Source organism: Oncorhynchus clarkii, chromosome 5 (genome assembly GCF_045791955.1).
Source record: "Oncorhynchus clarkii lewisi isolate Uvic-CL-2024 chromosome 5, UVic_Ocla_1.0, whole genome shotgun sequence".
NCBI classification, from domain to species: domain Eukaryota; kingdom Metazoa; phylum Chordata; class Actinopteri; order Salmoniformes; family Salmonidae; genus Oncorhynchus; species Oncorhynchus clarkii.
This window is the reverse complement of record NC_092151.1, coordinates 57,008,731-57,027,031: the sequence shown is the minus strand read 5'-3', so window position 1 is coordinate 57,027,031 and position 18,301 is coordinate 57,008,731. Positions and strand designations below refer to the sequence as shown.

Below are 18,301 nucleotides of genomic sequence, written 5' to 3'. Positions count from 1 at the left end.
AGACACAAGCTCATTGGCTCTGGGTATTTTTTTTTAAAACTCTCTGAGGATTGCTTACTCTGATCAACTTTTAACTTTTTTCTTCTTCTTCTGATCTGCAGAGCTTAAGTCGGGATAAGACTTTCCAGTCGGACAACGAGGGCAACCAGGTTTTTAAAGGACACAGGTGGGCTGCCTTCAAGGTCTGGTCTATGTAATATACACTGAGTGTAGAAAACATTAGGAACACCTGCTCTTTACATGACCGACTGACCAGGTGAAACCAGCTGAACGCTATGATCCCTTATTGATGTCACCTGTTAAATCCACTCCAATCAGTGTAGATGAAGGGGAGGAGACCGGTTAAAGAAGGATTTTTAAGCCTTGACATGGATTGTGTATGTGTGCCATTCAGCGGGAATGGGCAAGACAGAAAAATGTAAGTTCCTTTTGAACGGGGTCTGAGAGGTGGTGGTGGTGGTGGGTGGGGGGGATGGTTCAGGATGAGGGGCTTTGATGCTGTAACAGCTGTGTGGTGACTGACGGGTTGTTTCATGTGGCTTTAATACCCCACGATATCCTTGTGGAATCTCTTTGTGCCGAACCAGGTCCCAGTAGCCAGAGAAGTTCAGGCGTCCTAATCTCTCTCACCGTATGGTATCCGAGACTGCCAAGGTGCATGCCACCACCATACTGATTGGACAGGCACACAGTGGGTGTGCAGAACCAGACTAGAAGACTCAAGTGGCTTTTTGTAGCTGCAGAGCAGGGGGCGGAAGGAACGTACACTACCTGAATTTTTTCCCCCTTGACTCGTTTGGTACTGAAAATGTTGCTGTTACCATTCCTGGAAGGCACATATATGGTAATTAGGGTTGCCTGTAACGTGTGCACAGAAACAAGCAAGATAACAATGTTGAAACTCTGCTGTAAGTAAACAGGCTTAGTAAGGAAAGTGGTTTATTTTTTAGCAATGACTTTTGACCTCCCTTGTGATGTGACTGGAGAAGCATGAATATGTACTCTGGTGATTTTGTAAGGAAACTGATAGCATTTAAGAAATCAGGAGAACAATTTAGTTTAGAACTTGAGAAAAAGAAAAAATTGAATCTGATATAATTTACTTTCTGAAATTGAGATGTTGTGTGACGCGATCGCTTCTGTTATTTACTTAGGTAATAAAGGAAAAGCTGAGATATCAATGTTGATCCCCAAACATTTGATGTTCTGAGAACCCTATTTTATCAGCCAGGTGGTGATCTCCCTTTGCACTCATCCCTCCACAGGAACCTAGTGACATGTCTGTCTGTCTCTATGGATGGCACTCTCCTCCTCTCGGGCTCCCACGATGAGACCATACGACTGTGGGACATCCAGAGCAAGCAGAGCGTCCGCAGCATCAACCACAAAGGTGAGCTTGAATGACCGCCTCACCTAACCAAAATCTCACCTCAGTGGCCTAAACCCATCTCTTCAGTTCAGCCGCTGGCATAGCAAATGCCTCGCTGAGACATTGATTTCTCCCAGAACGCCCCGAGTCATACATCATCCTGCCTCCGGACCGTGTTAGAAAACCCTTCCACGCTTGTCCTTCCTTTTGAGGTCATGGAGTGTATGGTTTGACATGCATGCCTTTTGGTCTGTAGTGTACTCCAGGTGCAATTTTGTTTGTTCTCTTGTTACTGTTGTTTCCTGTGAAGTGATCAGTTGACTGGGAGTTAACAGCAGGCGGCAAACGTAATGCCCGTCTTGCGCTGGGCGTTCGGTTCAACTTAGGTTGGTCTGTAAAGGCAAGCTTATGCATTTATCTACCTTTGCTCTATATGTTAGTTTGTTAGTTTGTGTGTCAGATATACACTGAGTGTACACAACAATAAGACCTCTTTCCATGACATAGACTGACCAGGTGAATCCAGGTGAAAGTTGTGAAAAAGTTGTTAATTCCACTTAAATATGTGTAAATGAAGGGGTGGGAGACAGGTTGAAGAAGGATTTTTAAGCCCTGAGACAGCTGAGATGTGGATTGTTTATGTGCTATTCAGAGGGTGAATGGGCCAGAATATTTACTGGAAGTGCCTTTGAACGGGGCATGGTCGTAGGTGCCAGAGCACCGGTTTGAGTGTGAACTGCGCGCCCGCAAGAACTGCGTGCCCGCAACTCAATATCAGGAAGGTGTTCCTAATGTTTGGTATACTCAGTGTACGTATCCAAGGCAGCTCATAGTTAGAAGTGTGAAGAGAATATGTTATATGAAGAATAATAACTAACATATTGAAAATATAATTGCTGCGTTAGAAAGTGCCAATGCAAGTAGTATCATTGATCATCTTCTGAAAATATAATTATCGGTTCATGATATGTAAGATGGAGTTAATAACTTATGAGAGAGCTGAGCTCTCAAAATATAGTTGTTCCTATCACATTGAGGCATCTGTCACCTTTCTATGGGCCACAGCACCCACTCACTCAGTGCAACGGTAGAGTCCCTTTCGTTAAGTGCTTTTCGAGAACTGGGATTTGATTTGCGTCACTGGGCAGGTTGCGAACTCATTTTGTTTTAATAGGATGTTTCTGTTGTTTATTCAGCCACTGTGACTGGTTAGCTGTCTATCAGTTTTGGTCGGATGGAGGATGTAATGATGTTCAACGGCACTTGTATTGAAATGTCTTCTGGCTGTGGGAGAAGTAAGCATCACACCGTGGCCTTGCCAGACCTTTTGGGTCACTGCAATCTTGTTTTCAGCGTTCGAGCTTGGTGTTGTTTACCCCTGTCCAGTTTGTATGGGGTCATTCTAAGGCCTCAGAAGTAGGCTTGGGCAGTATCCAGATTGGCATACCTTCATACTAACCTTGTGCCATATTGGGATATTCGGTAACATGGCTAACTAGCTACTAAATTAGCAAGCCAACTGCAGAGCGTTTAGCACATTTTAGACTTAAGTTAATAGTTATTAGATATCGAGCTGGCAAACATTTAGTTGTGAATTCCATATTGTAACTAGATCACCTGGTGTGTGCGGCACCTAATGAGTGACTCAAGGCTCCTGTCTAGTAGTTGTGTGTAAATAAACACCACGTGACTGGGGACTACTGGTAAGCTTCATTTTAAAAAAATTATGTGACGGATAAAATGAAGAACTGTATCTTTATCTCCTAACGTATTTACATAAAGTAGCTACAAAATTTCACATTTATTAAATAACTTAAAATAAATAGTTTCAATGGTATTAATGTTATTGAAAAACCATCCCGTGGCTATTTCCAAATACCCCAGTATACGGTATACTGCCCGCGCTTACTCTGCAGTCATCTGACTTTCTGAGGAGAAGGCTGAGAGGGTCATACTGTGTCTTGACCAACGTTTTACTTTACAGGGTTTATTTATTACACACACCACAACTCACATTTCGCTCGCACAGCCGGAAATGCACACTCCCCACTGCTGACCGCCATCTGCAAAGCCTCCGAGCTGATCAACACTGCTCTGCCGCTGACATTATTGGGCCTTCCGAAAACCCCTCTATCTCAGTGGCCTGTTTTCAGGTAGTACATTCTTCACTGAAAAGCTCTTCGAGCAATATGTCAAGTCAAGAAGCAGCAGGCATGTATTGGAATGTGAGAGTCAGGGTGATGAATTGGGCTTTAGCCCGCCATTGTTGTGAGGGTGTTCAATACAGGCCTTGCTATTACATGACAAATGTATTTTGTTCACACTGTCCCCCCAGTTGAAATAATACGAAGACAAAGCAATGACTTCTAAGTAGTAGTAAGCTTACATTGTTATCAATATATGTAGCTTCAAAGATTTACCACTAAGATTATAATGGACAGATATTTTTGTTGTTGTGGTCTGTCTTTGGCAGTGTTGGTCCAACACTGATCAATGGCGAAGTCATAATTTAGATGACAAAGTTAAACGAGCTTTTTCTTTTCTGTCGTTTGTTATGCGGTTCTTCAGTCATTTCACTCCGGGATGAAATATTACAATTAGATATTGAAAATGATCTTTAATGACAATCTGATTGTGACAGTAATTTGACCATTCAACAACCCAGTAGCAAAACAAGAAAGAAAACCACACACTTTAGATTACGGTCTATCTGCGTGCAGTAAATAAACAGACCGTAATATACACTTGCACCAGTCAACTGTGAACACAACTGCCTAGCCCAAATGTATTGATGGATGTCAATGCTGTGTCTCCCCTGACTGTGTCTATGCTCCAAGGGCTGTATTATATCTGAGGCTCTCAACCTGCCTCCAGTCATTTTCCTACCCCCCCACCTTGTCTTCCACAAGGGCCAGCGTAGAGGGTGAGTTCAGCCTGTAATTGAGTTGTCAGAAGGTCCCGGCCTCCACATCCACTGTAAATCTCTCGAGCTCTAGCCCGGTTTCCCCAACTCTGTTCTGGGAGAGCAAAGGCGGTTATTGGCCCTCTCTGAAGGCATGCGTGATCCTGAAGGCAATTAGAAAAACCTTTCACAGGCCCGTCGCTCTCCCTCATACTATCCATCTTCACTAAGCTCCGCAGCTCGACCGGCACAAATCAGACGAGTAGTGGCGGAAAATCTGAGCTGCTCACAAGCGACCGGAAGTTTTTGGAATGGTGGCTTTGAAAATTAGGTGTATGGTCAATGTCCATAAAACTAACTTCCGTTGAAGTTATTTAGCATTTGGCTTATTCGAGAGATCATACCAGTCCCCGATAAAAGTTTTAGTCTGGTGGTGGCACCATTGGGTGGAAAAGATAGACTCTGTATGAGTGGTCAGAGGACAGGATGTAGGCTACCATTGCGTGCTCTTTATAATCTCCTGGCTGAGACAGAGTGCTGTATGGTATCTTTAAGGTGACTTACATCATACCTAGCAGGGGAAATAAGGAAAGGGCCAAATGTTTAGACCTATTTGTAAGCAAGGCGATAAAAATCATTAATCTACTTGAGAGATAATTACTTACTTCCTAGGTTCTTAACCCTGTACATAAATGTTCAATCAGAACGTAAGCTTGAGGCGAAGGGTCTCTCCATGTTGGACTTGGCCTAGAAATCTGACTCTCATTAATATTTTTTGTTCACATCTCATGAATAATAAGGGCACTTACGTAGCACGCGCACATGCACACACCCCACTACCATCGCCGCCCTCACCACCACAGACAGACAAGTGATCGTGACTGGCATTCTCTGCATCGTAATTAACTTAATCCAACGTCTGTTGCTATGCGTCTAAGGCGAACCGCTGATTGAGACAGTATTTAGACTTCAAACAACCCCCCCCCCCCCTCCCACTGCTGTCTGCACTGCTCCTCCTGTGTGGATTAAACTGCCAACTTCACTAATCCTTAGTGTCTCTGTGAGCTCAGTATTATTGGCCTGCTGTTGTCTCGACTAATATCTATTATTCCTTCTGCAACCACCATTGATCAAGGAAGGAGTGGGCTGGAAAAGTGGTGAACCGGGCAGACTTGAAGACCTCAAGGGAATGGACAAGAATAGCCCACCAATGTTACGATTTGCATCGTATCAACAAAATATTTTATCTTGTTCTTGGTCCATTATGGTAGCCAACTGAGTTTTGGGTCTGACTGGAAGCTCTTTGACAATATTTCGTCATCAACACTGAGTAATTGTATGAGTCACACGTTCCTCACAATGTTTGAACCTTTTTTGGGGAGGGACAGACTCAACAAACTGTTGGCACTGCTGCAGCAAATGTCACTTTGCAGATCTAAAGCACGACTGCTGCTGAAAGGTGAAGAGCACAGCAACAACGTGGCTATCACGAGACATCGGTGTTAACAAAGCCCAGAGAGTTATATCCTTTACTCATGGCAGTCCAAACAAATTGCCTCAAGTTATGCGCTGTTTACTTGAAAACTTATAGAAAGCATTCTGGAGCTCCAGATCAGATGCCAAAGAGATTAGGATCTACCTCAACTGCTCAACAACGGCTCTAGTATAGAAAACTAGTGACTGCTAGTGTGCATTAACAAGGTCTTTCGGGCCAAGGACCTGTAGAGGAAATCGGTGCTGTACTCTTCTCACATCCTCCTGCCACTTTCCCACAGACGGCTTTGGCATAATCTTCTGCACTTTCCTTCTCAGCTCTTGTTACATGCCGCTTAAAGAGTGATTGAGAGTGGCACCTCAAGTTTGTGCCAGAGTGGGAGATCCCGCATGGAAGTGGACAAGAGCCTTGTGTCGAAGTAATTGTCTGGCAGGGTAGACTGCCCTGAACCACTAACTCAGCAATCATATGATACTGACCTGGCATTACAATGAGGACACCCCAAAGTTCATTGGCACAAGTTTAGATGGTTATGAAAGGAATTATTCTCTTACTGCATGGTTTGTATCAGGAAACTCAATGTCTCTTTTAACCAAAGAGTTAAAATCATGTTACTGAACATGTTTCCTGAGCGGTGAAATGGACAAACCGCCCTTAACACCCGCTCGCTTAACCCAGAAGCCAGCTGCACCAATGTCAGAGGAAACACTGTTCAACTGACGGCTGAAGTCAGCCTGCAGGCGCCCGGCCCGCCACAAGGAATCGCTAGAGCGAGATGAGCCAAGTAATTCGCCCCCAGGTCAAACCCTCCCCCATCCCGGACGACGCTGGGCAAATTGTGCACCCTATGGGACTCCCGGTCACGGCCTCTATTGACATAGCCTGGAATTGAACCCCAGGCTGTAGTGACAGCATAATCAATCCATCAAATGTATTTATAAAGCCCCTTTTACATCAGCCGATGTCACAAAGTGCAACACTGCGATGCAGTGCCTTAGACCGCTGTGCCGCTCGGGAGGCCAGATTTAGCCACTCTTGAGTACAATGGACAAACAAAACAGGGTTTTGAAGAAGGTAACACGCCAAAATGCATTGGTTTTAATAATAAAGGAGCATTTTCTTAAATCAACTTCCATTGTTCCCAAGAGTGGCTGGATATCCTCTCTGTGAACCTTAAAGGGCAGGATAAATTGGTCTATGAAATTCTGATATCATCCCATCAGGATTTTCTTTGTTTAGTTTGGTGGCTGCAGACTTGCTTGGCTAGTGTTTGTAGCTAGTGCATGGCCCAAAGGTTGTATATTTCAATGTGCTCGACATTCATATCATTGGATGCAATCATTCAGAGATATTTCCTCTGCTCACACATGCCAAAAAATGCACACAATCCAAACACTGTTCTCGGGTGCCTAATCTTTTAACCCGCGTCACATTTCATAGTGCTCTAAACTTGAGCAAACGGTTTCAAGTGAATGCGCTACCACAGGGATTTGACCTAAAGCAAGTGCAACACACAATCCAATCTCCATATTGCTTTCATGATAATTGGTAAGATTATCTCCATAATCGCCCGGACCCTAATTGTATGGTTTCCGCCTAGGGCATCGATTGGATATTATGCACGTCAGAGTATCTGCAGTGTTTTGGCAGGGCTCGAGCCGCGCACTCCCCTCTCCGTGTCGCTGCGCCCCTGCTTCTGTGACCCTGCTTGGCAGCAGGCACAATTTATGAGCGTGTGTAGGAGGGGCCAGGACCATTAGTGTAATTCCAAGTGGGAGCCAAGTCCCGGGGATCGATATCTGTAATTGAGTGGGAGATAATTAGCCAGCCCTTATTACCACAACAAGGAATAAATATACTCTCCTCAGTTACCCCATACACAAACTACATTTTAAACGGTCCCCAATGCTTAGATGTTGCGAAATACAGGTAAGTCTCATGTAGCTCACTTGCTTCCTTTCCCCCGTTCTTCCTCCATGGGTTGTCGCTTGAAAAGGAAAAATTGTCCAATCTCCCTGGAACCACGTTAAAAACCTGTTGATTGGGATTGCACTGATATACTCTGGTTACCACAAGTGCTGCTGTAACTGTGCATAATATATGCATCAACATAATGTTGATGGGAGGGACTAAGGCAGGAGGATAGCAAATCTACTTCCTATTTACGCAGGTTTATCGCCGTCCTTATTAGCACAACGTTGCCCTTGTCTTTTTGTGGATTGTATTTTTGTGCTGATAAATGAACAGCAATCTGTTGTTTTTATTGGCCCAATCCCCGCATTAATGTACAGGTGGGTCTGTTCCCTCCCTCCCCCTCTCGCTCCCTCACACTCAATTCAATAGACTTTATTGACATGGCAAGTTAAATGACTTACGTTGTCAAAGTATACATAAAACATAAATGGTGGGACCAACAGCAATTATAATAGTAGTAGTGGAAAAGGGATTAGCATTAACAGTAAAAACAATATTAATGACAACATATTAACGCAATAGTAGTAAACTAACCTCAACATGACTGAGAAGCCACATGACAAAACACTAAATGGGAAATATTATTGACATTACATTGTACTTTTTAATGGCTGTCCCTCAGGTTGTGGTAGGAGGATACATATTTGGCTGCCAAAACTGCACATTAATTAGTCTTTTATAGTTTCAAATTCTTTACTGAATGATAATTTTGGGAAATAAATATTATCTTAGGTCTGAGTATTTGTAACAGTGGAATAGGAAATGCAGCGCTGTGTCTACCTCTCCCCCGGAGCAGAGTGAGTACAGCCTGTCCTCTCTGGGCAGACCGGTTTGCCTGTGACGACCGGTCTCTATAGCCAGACTGTGCTCACTGAGTCTGTACCTAGTCAGTGTTTTCTTCAGTTTTCTATCAGTCACGGTGGTGGCAGACTGTTTAGAGCCAAATAGCATTGACGTTTACTCAGATTTTTTTGGTGATGTCTTTCCAATAGTTGATATATTTTTCTTTTTGCTTTGTGATGATTTGGTTGGGCCAGATTTTCTGAGTGATGTCTTGAGGCTCTATGGGGTTGGTTTGGGTTAGTGAACTGAGCCTCACAACCATCTGGCTGAGGGGGCTCTTCTCTTATTTCATCTCTTGATATTGCAGAGCTATGTGATGGAATGTTTTGGGTTCACTTGTTTTTAGATGTTTGTAAAAGTTGATTTCAATAAGGAGGGGGGTATTGGCCCAATTCTGCTCTACGTGTGTTATTTGGAGTGTGTTGCAAAGAACAAGTATTGCAAAACGCCGCATGCAGTATTTCGATTGGATGTTTGTCCCATTTGGTAAATTCATTATTAGAGAGCGGACCCCATACTTAGCTGCCATATAGAGCAATTGGTTCTATAACTGATTGGAACATTTTGAGCCAGATTCTAATTAGATTTTTAAAAATGTTCCTTTTAATGTCATAGAATGCTCTTCTAGCTTTGTTTCTCAGCTCATTCACAGCCCTGTGGAAGCTAACTGTGTTGCTGATATTTAGTCCTAGATACAGTTGAAGTCGGAAGTTTACATACACTTAGGTTGGAGTCATTAAAACTCGTTTTTCAACCGCTCCATAAATTTCTTGTTAACAAACTATAGTTTTGTCAAGTCGGTTAGGACATCTACTTGGTGCATGACGCAAGTAATTTTTCCAGTTGTTTACAAACAGATTATTTCACTTATAATTCACTGTCTCACAATTCCAGTGGGTCAGAAGTTTACACTACTGTGCCTTTAAACAGCTTGGAAAATTCCAGAAAATTATGTCATGGCTTTAAAAGCTTCTGATAGGCTAATTTACATAATTTGAGTCAATTGGAGGTGTACCTGTGGATGTATTTCAAGGCCTACCTTCAAACTCAGTGCCTCTTTGCTTGACATCATGGGGAAATCAAAATAAATCAGCCAAGACCTCAGAAAAACAATTGTAGACCTCCACAAGTCTGGTTCATCCTTGTAAGCAATTTCCGAACACCTGAGGGCACCACACTCTTCTGTACAAACAATAGTACGCAAGTATAAACACCATGGGACCACGCAGCCGTCATACCGCTCAGGAAGGAGATGTGTTCTGTCTCCTGGAGATGAACGTACTTTGGTGCGAAAAGTGCAAATCAATCCCAAAACAACAGCAAAGGACCTTGTGAAGATGCTGGAGGAAACTGGTACAAAATGATCTATATCCACAGTAAACGAGTCCTATATAGACATAACCTGAAAGGCCGCTCAGCAAGGAAGAAGCCACTGCTCCAAAATCGCCATCAAGCCAGGCTGCGGTTTGCAACTGCACATGGGGACAAAGATCGTACTTTTTGGAAAAATGTCCTCTGGTCTGACAAAACCAAAATGGAACTGTTTGGCCTTAATGACCATCTTATGTTTGGAGGAAAGGGGGGGAGGCTTGCAAGCCAAAGAACACCATCCCAGCCGTGTTGTTGCGGAGCCCCATTTCCACATTTTCCCACCGGCACAGGCTTGATAAAAATTAAATATTCACTTTTTGAAAATCTACCTCTGATTTGCAATCCAAAGGGTCCCAGCTACAACATGTAGTGTGTCATTTTGTTCGATAAAATCCTCTTCTATATCCTAAAAGGTCTGTTTAGTTGGCGCCATCGATTTGAGTAATCCGCTCGTTCTACATGCTGAGAAAGGACTCCAAAAAGCTACCGCTAAACTTTGTTAAAACAAGTCAAAACATGTTTCTATTTAATCCTCAGGTACCCTAAAATGTAATTAAACTAATATTTCATACGGAAAGCAGTATGTTCAGTAGGAAAACGATATTAGCAGGTGTGTGTCCTCTTCGTCACATGCGCACAGACTGATTTCCAACTCTGAGTCCCAGTACTAAAACTCATACTTCTTCCTCGTTTTGGAAGAAACAAGCCTGAAACCTTGAACAAAGACTGTTGACATCTATTGGAGGCCATAGGAATATGCCCCTATACTTTCCATTGTAAAAGCATGGGCTCTCAATTTGTTTTATTGGCGGTTGGTTTTTCTTTGGATTTTCTCCAACCATATCTATTGTGTTATAGTCTCATACATTATTTTAACATTTCTACAAACTCCAAAGTGATTTCTATCCAATGGTACCAATTATATGCCTATCCTGGCTTCTGGGCCTGAGTAACAGGCAGTTTAGTCAGGTGGAAATTGAGAAAAAAGGACCCTACCCTGAAGTTAACCAACAATACTTTAAAATAAGTGTTAAGTAAAAAATAAAAAAAAATTAAACAGCAGCAATAAAATAACAAGCGAAGCTATATACAGGGGGTACCGGTATAGAGTCAATGTGCGGGGGCACCGGTTAGTCGAGGTAATATGTACATGTAGGTAGAGTTAAAGTGACCATGCATAGATAATAAACAGAGAGTAGCAGCACTGTAAAAGAGGGGTCTAGGTAGCCCTTTGATTATCTTTTCTGGGGTCTTATGGCTTGGGGGTAGAAGCTGTTAAGATGCCCTTTGGACCTCGACTTGGCGCTCCGGTACCGCTTGCCGTGCGGTAGCAAAGAGAACAGTCTATGACTAGGGTGATTGGAGTCTTTGACAATTTTTAGGGCCTTCCTCTGACACTGCCTGGTATGGAGGTCCTGGATGGCAGGAAGCTTGGCCCCAGTGATGTACTGGGCCATACTCACTACCCTCTGTAGTTACTTGCGGTCAGAGGCCGAGCAGTTGCCATACTAGGCAGTGACGCAACCAGTCAGGATGGTGCAGCTGTGGAAGTCTTTTCAGTCTCCTGAAAAGAACTTCAAGCATTGTAAATTCCAACATGCTTCGTAAAAAGATTTCATAACTGATTTTTTTACCTTCGAAATGAGAAACACTCACAATCCAACAAGAACTATTAAAATAGGACTTTTTAATTAACGTAAACTCTTATTATGCAAATACGATTCTCTCTCCTTCTCCTTTCTCTGGCTGACCCACTCAATCGCTTGATTGCTTGCATGGTTTCTGTCTCTTCTTCCTCCCCCTTTTCCTTTTTTGACATTCCTCTCTCGTCGTCTCTCTCACCGTCTGTCTCTCTCGCCGTTTCCCGTTTCGCTCTCGCGTTTCGCTGTCCCTCGCCGTTTCGCTGTCCCTCGCCGTTTCGCTGTCCCTCGTCATCTCGACCCCTCCCCTCGCTCAACCCCTCTCTCGCCGTTCGCCATCTCTCTTTTTTCTCTTTCTGTCTTTGTCTGTCTTTGTCTTTCTTCCCCACTTGAGATTTCCCATGATGCAAATGCATTATTCAATTACCTTGTTGGCTGAAAGACTAACAAAAATTGGGACATAAAGCTGTGCTCCTTCCAAACATGAAAGTAGAGCCGCAGTTTAATTTAGTTTTTTTATCTGGGCTTTCCTGCTCAATGAGTATGGCAATTTAGCACACCACATCAAATGTTAAAGCTTGTATAGCAGAAGGCTGAGCCTGTCCAAGTGACTTCTGGTAATACAATATTCATTCTCTCGTAGATTAATCTTCTTTTCTGCTGAACATCATGACAAGGTAAATAATGATCCAGCAGAAATGTTGATGCTGAATCTCAGATAAGACAGAACAGGGAGATACCTACCCACTGGCAATTTAGTTGAGAAAGCAGTTTGGTTTCCTGTCTCATGTAGGTGTGTTACATTTTTACTTTACAGAGGAGCTAAGCTCAAGCACCAACTCGGGTTGAAAATGGCCTGTGTAGCATCGATATAAGTCAATCATTTAATTCTAATGTCAAAATGCACTACAATTGTAAATAGCATAATTTTGGTCGTAAGGTATCTTCCAAATCTGATTTTTGTGAGATTTTGAGAAACTGGGATGTTCCTAGATATTTGACTGTTGGCTTTTGATTTCAATCATGCCCATGAACACGGAACAGGACTAGAGAGAATTGTCATGCACAGAAAAACAGCACTCTATCCAATCGTAGCAGCAGAATCAACCTAGACAGTGACACAGACCTGACCTGCCCATTGTGTAGCACCTCTAACTTGTTTACATAAGACAACACATCGCCAATGTTATGTTTAAAGAACACATGGCCCCTCAACCCTTTTGTCAAGTGGACACTTGATGATATGTTTGACAGTGAGTCTGCCATTGTTTTAGGCAAAATGAGAATTCAATTGAGATGATGCACACTTGCCACTTGAAAATATTCCAAAATTCAAAAACCCATTCACGAGCCTCTTGTGTCCCACCGCAACTTATTTTGTAACGTGATTCGCTATGAAACACTGCCAGACAGATGCACACTCCGGTAATAGATAGTGAGCAAGTTGGAAAAACAAAACAGTGTCTCTGTACTCCAGAACAAAAAAAGCACTCATGCATGTAGCCACTTGCCGATGACTTGATAAGCTGATTTATCCAACGTAGCTTCCCTGCTAGCTAGCTCTACTAGCTAGCTTAATTGACAAACAGATGGAACTTAGCTAGCGAGTGATTTTGGGCACTGATTAACAGCGTGTAGCTTGTCCGTTATTTTCCGAAAGTTTGACAGTTTGCTGATGAAGTTCTAGACATGTTCTCAGAAATCAGTCCATGCTAACAGCATGTTTCTAAGCAATGTTGGGTCAGCTAACTGCAGCAGCAAACTCGATACTGTATGCACTGAGTGGTTTTCATGCACATTTTCTAAATTGAGAAATACTGCTCTTTCAATCACAAAACACCATAGCTAGATGTAAAATTGTGCGACCAATGCCGCCTCTGCAAAAATGTCAGATCAAGGAAGGTGTAATTATATTTTTTCAGGGCAAAGTAGCAGTGGCTATGTTGTGGCTAAAGAGGGACAAGCAAAAGCTGCCAGGGTACGATATAGCGAAATATAACACCCACATCGAACCACACCCCCAAGATGCAAATGTAGTTGTTCTTCGTTTTTTTTTTATTGCTTCGGTACTATTTTCACAAGTATGTGGTGAATTTTCAAAACTCTTAGTACAAAACTCCAAACTGGTAACACTTGTAATGCAGCAACGTCTTACATTCAAAACCTTTCATTGTGCATTCATTTTGTTTGTAGACATCTTTCACCATACAACCATTGATCCGAAATATAAGTTTACTGTGAAATATACACTACCGTTCAAAAGTTTGGGGTCACTTAGAAATGTCCTTTGTTTTTGAAAGAAAAGCAAAAAAAGTGTTTGCTTTCAGAAATACAGTGTAGACATTGTTAAAACTTGTTTAGGACATGGCAGATTTACGCCCCCTTTGGAGAAATTGGGTACCCCTAGAAAACTGAAAAAAAAATTGTAAAAAATTGCTAATATAGGCATATAATAATTATTATTGGATAGAAAACACTGTAAAGCTTCTAAAACCGTTGGAATTATGTCTGTAAGTATAGCAGAACTCACAGGGCATGCATTCTTCCAAACTAGTTTTGTGGTCATGAAAGTTGGAGCAACTTTGACGTCATCGCCCCCACCCTTCCCAACCAGCTATGGATCTGGGGACACTTTCTATGTCTTCCACTAGATGTCCTCATTCTGTAGAGCGTCTAATCGTTCAAATCGCGCGAGAATTGGCCCTATGGGAGTGATTTGAGTAAGTGCCACGAGAAAAAACCTGTGCGTTAGGGCGCGAATTGGTCACAGCCATTCCTTTGTTCCAGCACTCCTGGGAAGAGCAAACGATGCCCGGTTGAATTGAAATTTGTTTTGTGTGTTAAAAACATCATAAAGCTTGCTTCTGCACTTAGTTTGACCTGTTTAGTCGACATATAATATGTAGTTTTGATGTGCAACTTTTCCGGACCAGAGGACATTTTGGGTGCATTTCAGCTGATGTTATTAGCAGTAGCTCATACAAAGACGCAAGACTTGAAACCAAACGATGTATTGGGTAAGTATGAACCCTTCCAGAACATTCTGAACGAAGACCATCGAAGGTAAGGGAATATTTATGCTTAAATCTGTGTTTCTGTTGACTCCAACATTACGGGAGAAATGTAGCTTATATCTGAGCGCCGTCTCAGCATATTGAATAGTGTGCGATTTCTGTAACGTTAAAAAGAAATGTAACAGAGCGGTTGCATAAAGAAGCAGTGTATCTTTCTAACTATATGTAGAACATGTATATTTAGCCAAAGTTTATGATGTCTATTTACGTTATCTTGCCGCGCTACCTAGATTTCCTGCAGACTTTTTTGAGTAATTTCTGAACATGAGTTCATTGTAAATGGACATTTATGGATATATATGGCATATTATTGAAAAAAAAAAAATGTACTGTATAACATGCCCTATTACTGTCGTCTGATGAAGATTTTCAAAAGGTTAGTGAATGATTTATTTTTTAATCCTGCTTTTATAATTTTATATTTTCTGGGACAAAATGGCTGCCTCTTGTCTTGATTTCGGTGGTGGTCTAATATAAATATGTGGTGTGTTTTCGCCGTAAAACATTTAAAAAATCTGACATGCTGGGTAGATGAACAAGGTGTTTATCTTTCATTTGAGCTATTGGACTTGTTAATGTGTGGAGGTTAAATATTTCTAAGAATATTTTTGCGTTCCATGCGCCACGGGTTGAGCTGGACGGGGGGGGTGGTGTTCCTCTTGAGGAACTCCTGGCTTTAACAGGTTTTAATGTTGTAAATGACTATTGTAGCTGGAAATTGCAGATTTTTAATGGAATATCTACAGAGGCCCATTTATCAGCAATCATCACTCCTGTGTTCCAAAGGCACGTTGTTAGCTAATCCAAGTTTATAATTTTAAAAGGCTAATTGATCATTAGATAACACTTTTGCAATTGTGTTAGCACAGCTGAAAACCCGTGCTTATTAAAGAAGCAATAAAATGTGCCTTCTTTAAACTAGTCGAGTATCTGGAGCATAAGCATTTGTGTGTTCGATTACAGGCTCAAAATGGGCAGACACAAAGACCTTTCTTCTGAAACTCGTCAGTCTATACTGGTTCTGAGAAATGAAGGCTATTCCCTGCAAGAAATTGACAAGAAACTGAAGATCTCGTATAATGCTGTGTACTACTCCCTTCACAGAACAGTGCAAACTGGCCCTAACCAGAATAGAAAGAGGAGTGGGAGGCCCCGGTGCACAACTGAGCAAGACGTACATTAGTATCTAGTTTGAGAAATAGATGCCTCACAAGTCCTCAACTGGCAGCTTCATTTAAATAGTACCAGCCCCCCCCCCCCCCCCCCCTTTCGTTTCTTTCTTTAACAAAAGAGAAGAATCATATCAAAAGCAATGTGCGCATTGCATTGTGAAAGGCAATAACTTTTTATATGAACATGTGAAACATGTATTTCTAGATGAAACACTGATTTTAAGTTGGGTTAAAAAGTGACTTAGTTAGACTTACTTAGTCAATTGAAAATGTGCTTAGTGTTTCGAAACAACTGCCTTTTTGATTAAATGATTTTGAGTACAGATTTTTTTTAATGTTCCACATAATTGTACAATTTTCACCAGAGCGATAAAAAAAAAAACAAACAGCAGAAAAGCCCAGGCAAAATCTGTCACAAAAAGGTGGTTCTCGACCAAGAGAATTGAGTCAACCATGTCAGAATTTCTTAAAATGAATTTACTCTGGCCGGTTTACCTCACCCACCTCTCGCTCAATCCTATGTTGATTTAAACGGTTACATTTGTTGAATAATTTCTGACTACCAAGAAGATATCCTTCCAAGATTTTTGTAGGCCTAGTTACGATTGTTAACCAATGGGTGCCCTGTCTCAAGCCTTTGACTTTACATTTCTCTCCCAGTACCTTATTAATTCTGCTCAGTAATGTTTGTTTTGGCTACAGTATGCAAATGAGGACACTGCTTTTAATTACATTGACGTTTTGTCAGTTTCACCCTCAATATCAGTGATGCGATGCCTCTTCAATCGTAAATAGAAGCAAATTCGTATGTATCCCAAGTGGTTTGTCAATCAGCGAATCGGTAATGCAGCCTCTTAGATTGACCTCCTGAGGTTAGCCAATGGAATGTAATCTTAGGAGCCCAGGGAGAAGTGTCTGAATGCAACTCCTCAAAGTGACAGGCCAAAGACGAGGGGAGCAGGCCGAGTCAAACAAACGCGCTCAACTGAATAGTTTTGGGTCTCCACTTTCAGAGTGAAATGCCAGGCAGAGTTGCCGAGTCTATATGGCTGTGCGCTTCCTAAGCAAAACTCTCCCTTGAGAGGGGATTTGGTATGCCAAGCGATTTAACAGTTAAAGGTTGCCTGCTCTGTGCATACGTCGGGGAGCGATAAATCAACACCCACCATGTTCTTTTCCTTTTTAACCTCCCTCCCCTGGCGTGAAATGACTCTGGCAGCAATCTGGGTCTGCTGATGAGGAATTACAGCTTCCCTCCCTCCCTTTGTCAATTTAGCTGCTGATGTAAAGATTTAAAGTGGGAGCGAAGATTAATGCTTTGACAAATTGGTGACTTTCCACCTTTTTGTCTTCCTGTGTCCACCCTGATAAGCTGAGACGACAGATGTTGCCAAGGCCTGCTTCCACTATTGTAAGCACGCTATAGTTTTTGGTGTAGGAAAATGTGAGTCTTATAATAACTAAACACTGCTATAAATGACACAGTTTTCAGTGTTACGTCAATGCGGTGTGTAGTAGGCTATTTGTGAATTGCATAGGTCTAATATCAAAACTGAGAGTTACTGGGACATGTTTGTGGTATTATGTTTACCGGGGTTGTACTGGTGGGTATAGGGCAATATTGCAAGCCGTTTTGTCAAAGGCAGGAATCCAAAAGATTTACTGTACCCAAATTCCTTTGGGGACTTTCCTCAATGTATTTGCAATAATGTAGCTGGAACAAAAGGGGGTCTCTGTCTCACTGCCACATGTTTGTCCTACAAGCCTGGCTGAACTGGCAAACACACTCTCGATCCCCCACCCCCTCTCCTTCTCTGCTCATTCACTCTATTTCCCTACCTTCTTTTCCAACACTTTCTCATTCGTTCAGGTTATTTGTTTTGTTGACCCTTTATCCTGAACCAAATATGATTTTATCACTTTTCCTCTACAGGAACATCGTAACACGACAAATTTCAGGAAAATTATTTATTTTTTTTTGCGTGTTACAGGTAGTCATCCGTGCTAGATCAAACAATGATGGGATTAAGTTTGTCATGTTAAATTAGGATTTTTAAGTCCATTTTCAAAGAATTAAAGGTCAAATATGGTGAAAATGGGCGTAATGGATTTTTTTATATACAGGAATGGTTTAAGACAAGCAAATATACAGAAAAGACGACAATTCATTTTTCAGCGACAGTTCTGACCTGTAGCTCCACCAAAGACTTTTCTCAGATGACATAGACCATCTGACAAAACTGCGGGAGACCCCACTCAACCAGGAAAACGGTGACAATCTAAGCCAGAGATATTGAAACTCTAGGTAAAAACTTTTTTTTTTAACCTTTATTTAACTTGGCAAGTCAGTTAAACTTCTTATGGCTGCTGGGGCAGTATTGAGTAGCTTGGATGAAAGGTGCCCAGAGTAAACAGCCTGCTCCTCAGTCCCAGTTGCTAATATATGCATAGTATTGGATAG

General features: G+C 42.0%; 1 protein-coding gene across 1 annotated transcript in view; it reads left to right on the top strand.

The window, feature by feature from the left end:
* Positions 1-18,301, top strand: part of LOC139409056 (WD repeat domain 18) — a 79,222-nt gene that overhangs the window by 38,047 nt on the left and 22,874 nt on the right. Inside the window, exons 6-7 of the mRNA XM_071153720.1 lie at positions 102-166; positions 1,266-1,390. Coding sequence (XP_071009821.1) covers positions 102-166; positions 1,266-1,390 — 190 coding nt within the window. The remainder of the gene's footprint in view (positions 1-101; positions 167-1,265; positions 1,391-18,301) is intronic.